General features: G+C 30.0%; 1 protein-coding gene across 1 annotated transcript; it reads right to left on the bottom strand.

The window, feature by feature from the left end:
* Window positions 1-1,135: 1,135 nt before the first annotated feature.
* Window positions 1,136-4,943, bottom strand: LOC129304066 (uncharacterized). Its single transcript, XM_054943698.1, has 3 exons — window positions 4,290-4,943; window positions 3,891-3,954; window positions 1,136-1,488 (listed from the first exon to the last, which is right to left on the bottom strand). The coding sequence occupies exons 1-3, from the start codon at window positions 4,431-4,433 to the stop codon at window positions 1,358-1,360; spliced, it is 339 nt and encodes a 112-aa protein (XP_054799673.1). The 5' UTR covers window positions 4,434-4,943; the 3' UTR covers window positions 1,136-1,357.
* Between the last annotated feature and the right edge of the window lie 932 nt (window positions 4,944-5,875).

Below are 5,875 nucleotides of genomic sequence, written 5' to 3' on the forward strand. Positions count from 1 at the left end.
TTACAAGGCTACCTCATTTATGCCAAACAAAATTTCCTTTCCTCCATATGCTTATTGCATCATAGGGAAATAGAAAGAACTATTAACCTATAAGGGACCCAAATCCCTACATGATTAAAGTTATGAGAGTAATAGCCTTATGATTTGTTTTTATTTTTCTTTTTTAGGAAGAAAAAAAAATAAGGATAGTTGGTTTTCAGACATTCATGCACAAGAGTTAACTAATTTTTGTTAAATAAAGTTTAATTTGTCATTCGGGTAAATGAGAGGTTTCCAATCTCCTCCAAGTGCTTATTGCACTATAGGAAGAAATGATTAATAATTAGCCTATGAACAGTGAAAACTAATACATGGTTAATGTTTAACTTTCAAAATGAAACGTGTTATTTTACCCTACAACAAGAAAAGCTATTTAATAGGAGTTTGTTGACAAAATGCCTCAACTCTTCAATGTTATGAAATGAATTTATAGTCACTGGGGTCAAAGACCCATGGGCAAAGCTTAGTTGTTTAATGCTAGCACCATCTTTATAACACATTAACATTGATTAGTGTAATGACATTCAATACCCGCTCTAGCATAAGGTACCCAACAGCTGTTTTCCTTAAGGTAGCATGCACAAATGATATGTCATGGTGATGATAATGATGCAATAAAACATGCTCTCACTTTATGTCCTATTTAGGAAGCTTAAGTCTATTTATCTTTATAATCATCAGGTATGAGCTAAAATGGTTGGCTACTAACTCTCATCTAAAATGTGTAACTCTAAGGTAGATTTATAGTCCTGATAGATAGAAGGTTCCCAAGATGCCCTCACCACATGGTAAAGACCTTACTTAGTAAATTTGACCCTCTGAGAACATAAGCTCTTCAGGGACTGAATTTACTGAGTAAGTAACAGCTTGAGTGAGGTATTCACAGTAACCTCCGAGACTTCAAAAACTCTTCAAGGAAACCACTATTAACCTCCACTAACCTATGATATTCACAGACCCAGGTATAGGGCCCAAAATGTGTGTGTTAAATTGTGTGAGTGCACAATGTGTGATAAGAGCATGCAAGCATGTTATCTTATTTCCACATGCTATCCAACCCTCATCTGTTAATCAAATCAAACAAAGAGGCAATTATATGTACAAATAAAAATCTTCTATCCTAGGATTTATTCTACATGTTATCTATCCCAAGACATGTTATAAAAAATGGAGAGAAAAGAGGAAAAGAGAGTAAAAAGGCACACACAAATTAAAAGGGATAATAATAATAATAATAATATGTTATATTTGGATCACAACAAACTTATATAGGCTTGACTCTCTAACTTGTTCCCAGTAGAGTCGCCAACTGTCGCACTCAAAAAATGCTATGTGGACAGCGCGCTAGCGAGGGTTTCAACCTTCGTGGTAGGAAGTGAAGAAATAGGAGTTGCCACCAAAATTTTGAGGAAAATCTTGAGAAACTGTTTAAAGGAGGATAAGGGTAGTCTGCAAAAATAGAAAATAGGTTCAAGAGTCAATTGAGTGTAGGAAAGGTGTTTTGAACCCCACAACACCCGTTCGTAAGAACGGTTACTTGAAATTTGCTGTGCTATATAAATATAATTTTAAAATTATTTTAATTATTCCTTTTATATTCATGTGTTTGATATAAAAATGATAAGAATTAAGTGAGAAATATTTATTTATTTATTTACGAGGGAGGACTTGACTCAATATCTGACTCTAAGGCCTACGTACCCTGTGATGGGATAAAAGTCCACGTAGTTCGGGCTTATAAGTTTGTTAGTGAAAATATTTTTTTTTTTGAAGAGAAATTAACCAGAAATAATTCACCATTTTGCAAATAAAATAATTTTTTAAAATTTTGAGATGTGTGTTTTAAATTGAAAAAAGTGATTTAATTTCAATTATTTTCTCTATTTTTTAAATTTTTTGAATAAGAAAAAGGTAAAGGGTTTAAATTATTTTTTATTTTATGATTGAAAATTTAACTGCTATACCTGCAGAGCTTTATTGGTTCATACGGTAATACAATTATTCTATATATCTGCAGAGAATCCAAACTCTCACATGATAGAAGAGTTTAACAACTTAATTTATTTATTTAAATTTTAAATATTAATAATGTCATTATTTTTTTAGTACGTTCATACATATATAGTTTTTTTTAAAAGACTCTTAATCATCATACCTACAAAGCCTTATTAACTTTTACAGTTGTATGATTATCCTAAATATCTATGGAGATTCAAAATCCTCACACAATAAAGGATTAAGTATATATATATATTTAAATATATTTTAACGCGTAATTGTATAATTTATATTTTAAAACATAGAAATCTTAATCGCTATACCTACAAAGTCTTATTGACTTTTACGGTAAGATGATTATTCTAGAGGTCTATAGACATTCAAAAATATCATATGATCGAAAGATTTAATACATTAATTTAATTAATTAATTTTATTATTAAAAAACATTTATAATTTTATTTACAAAATTTATTTATTTATTTACCATATAAATTGAGAATCACAAAATCTATAAGAATTTATTATCTCACACGATAATGTACTTAACTTAAACCTCTATAAAGAGTCTTGAAATCTCACATGAGACATAAATATTTTATTATTTTAAATTAAAAGAAAGAATTAGTTTTAATGATGGGACTTTGAAACCCATATTATTATATGCAAAATTAATCCTCACACCTGCAAAATTTTATTAATTTTTATGATATGAAATTATCGTAAATATCTGCAGAGATTCAAAGTCTCCCACAATAAAAAAATTAAATAATATTCACTTTAAATATATTTTAATGCGTGACATTTTTTTAAATATAGAAATCTTAATCGTCATACCTACGAAGACTTATTAACTCACACGGTAGTACGATTGTCTTAAAGATCTATGGAGTTTTAAAAAATCTCACGTGATCAAAAGATCTAATTAGAAAATATAATTATAATTTAAATTTATTAATTTAGTTAAGTAGTATTATAAAAAATGTTTATTACTTTATTTACAAAAATTTGTTTATGTATTTACCATACAAATTGTAAATTACGATATCTGCGAGGATTTATTATCCTATATGATAAGGCAATTAATTTAATTCTCTATAAAGATTATTGAAATCTCACATAAGACTCAAATATTTATTATATTATATTATAAAAAGAGAATTAATTTTAATGGTGGGCCATTGGGATCCATTTTTAATATATATATATATATAAGTTGGATTTTCATACCTGCAAAATCTTATTAATTTACACGGTAGATAATCATTTTAAGTGCCTATGGAGATTTTAAATTTCTCTTGCGATATTGGTTATTTAAAAATATCCCTCTTTTATTGTCTATCATCCAAAAATTATTGTATTTCACTCTACAAATGAATTTTAAGAATGATAATTTAAAGTTTTATATATCAAATTGCACATATAGAGAAACATGGATATAAAAATTCAGCTCAAGAATGTCTCTGTACAGGAAGAGAAAAATTCATCAATTAAGCTATAGGTTGTAATGAACCAATAGAGGAAAAATAAAAGCCAGTATATTTGACCGTGTAAATGGGCTCCAAAAATCATGAAAATTCTAGGGATTAAACTAAACAAGAAAGGGAATATCTGTGCAAAATATCAAGTACCATGCAAATGCAGATATAGAAAAACAAATCAACAAAGTAGGCTGTATTTTAGTGATAAAATTAAAGTGAAGAATCTCAAGACAACACTTGATATTAACGCACATCAATTACATTTCCAAAGTTCTCATGTTCACATATGATCTTAAGGTGACACATGAAGAGCCATTCAATCTTGAATTTTCAGCAAACAAAAGGAAGGGAGAGCAATACAAGTTGGCTTACCAGGCATTATTAAGACATTGTGTTCAAGCATTGCACTGAGAGGAAACCACACCTTTAAGTTTTCCTATAGTAAACATGCCAGAGAATATCAGTTCCATGACTGCACCATTATCCCTGAATCTTGCTCCAAACTCTTCTCAATTCTCTCTCTTGTTCGTTCTCACATCCCATGCTCTGTTTTTCTGCATTTTCATTTCTCTCCCTCTGTGCTCCATTTTCTCATCCGTTCCCAGCTCTCTCCTTCCTCCAGTTTTCCTCTTCTTTTTTCTAGTTTTCTTCTCCCACTCTCAGTCTCTTTTTTTCTAGAAAACACTCCCTTTCGGACTCTCGGTCATCTCCTCTTTTCAGCCAAATTCTCCAGCCTTGTATAGAGAACAGAAGGGACGAATGATTTCTCACCTGCTCTGCTTCTTGGTTTTTCCTTCTCTTCCACTGCATTTTTTGCGTGTGTGCTGAAAGCTCTCCCGCCTCTGGCTTTGTCGTCTCTTCTCTGCCTCTGTGACTTTGGTTTTGTGTGTTCACTGTGCACGCTTGCTTCTTCATTTTTCTAGCATTCTGTGTTTGCTTCTCTCTCTCGTTCTCCACCTCTCTTTCTTTGTCTCTGTTTCTCTGCGTTTTCGGCGTCTATCTCTGTTTTTTTTATTGCGCGTGTGGCATCTGACTTCTTCAGTCTTGCGTGTGTGGCTGTGTGTTTTACTTCCCTTTCATTTTTTCTTTTCCTTCCCTTTATGCCTCTCCTCTCCAGTTTTTTCTGCCCTCTTTTCGTCTTTTGTTTGTCTCAATTCTCGCCTCTCTTCTCCATCTCTATTTCATGCTTCTGTTTTTCTGCCCTCTTTTCATCTTTTTTCTATCTCCATTCTTGCCTCTCTCCTCCATCTCTGTTTCATGCTTCTGATCTCAGTCTCCTCTCTCCTCCAGTCTCTATTTTTTCTTCTGCTATGACGTGCGTTTGCATGGTTGTGTTTGGCAGGTTCTTTTTTTTTTTTTCTAGCGTTCTATGCTCATGTGTTTGTTTTTTTTTTTTTTTCTACGCTCGGCCAAGGAGCTCCTTTCTTTTGGCTGTGCTGGAAGCAATCTTGGATGGGTGAGAATTTCACCCACCTCATTTCTATATTTTTTTTTGTTATAATGCCTTTTTTTGTGTTAATCAAATTAAGGGAAAGAGGGAAAATTTTAATTTTGATATATATATTTATTTTATTTTATTTTTATGAAAAACAATCAGATTTGAAAAGTTGACTTTTAAAAATTGATTCCCAATATTTTGAGTAGTTGGAGTGATTTGGGAGAGATTTTTAAAGATTTAAGCAAGATTATTTTTTTTAAAATTTTGTTAGATTATTATTTTTTAAAAAAAATATAATCTTTAGAAGCATTAAATTTTATTTTTATATTTTATTTTTTTTGTTATTTTTTAATGAACTAAAGGAAATAAGATCTTAAGCAACAAAAGATTATCTAGATTAAAATAAAATTAAACCTATTAATTAAAGATTTTTTTTGTTTGAAAATATAATCCTAAAAAGGATTAAAATTTATTTTTGTTGTTTTTATTTTTTTTGGTTATTGATTATTATTTTTATTAAATTTAAAAAAATGTCCAGATAAAATATAGTGTTCACAATATGTGTGTGTGTGTGTGTGTAAATTCTTTTAATTAGTCTTCTGTAGACTACATATATAAATAAGGAAGAAAATTAATTAGTAATTAACCCTCGAAGCAATTTAATTTTATAAAAACACTGCTGATAAATTAACATAACAAGTGAAGTTCTTGTTTCAATAAATATCTAATTTATCCAGATCTTTTATTGATATTCTTCTAATAACTACTTGAGAACTCGTCATCCACTCCACTGGGGTTTGAAATTAGAAGGAATTTGAATAAAAACCTCTTGACTAAACTTATTTAAATTCAAAACCTTTAAATTTTTAAAATTACATTGCAGTTGAGGGGCATTAATTTGATATTAAATTTTTTTAAA

Source organism: Prosopis cineraria, unplaced genomic scaffold (assembly GCF_029017545.1).
Source record: "Prosopis cineraria cultivar Desert tree isolate PC_DT_omini unplaced genomic scaffold, ASM2901754v1 PC2, whole genome shotgun sequence".
NCBI lineage: Eukaryota > Viridiplantae > Streptophyta > Magnoliopsida > Fabales > Fabaceae > Prosopis > Prosopis cineraria.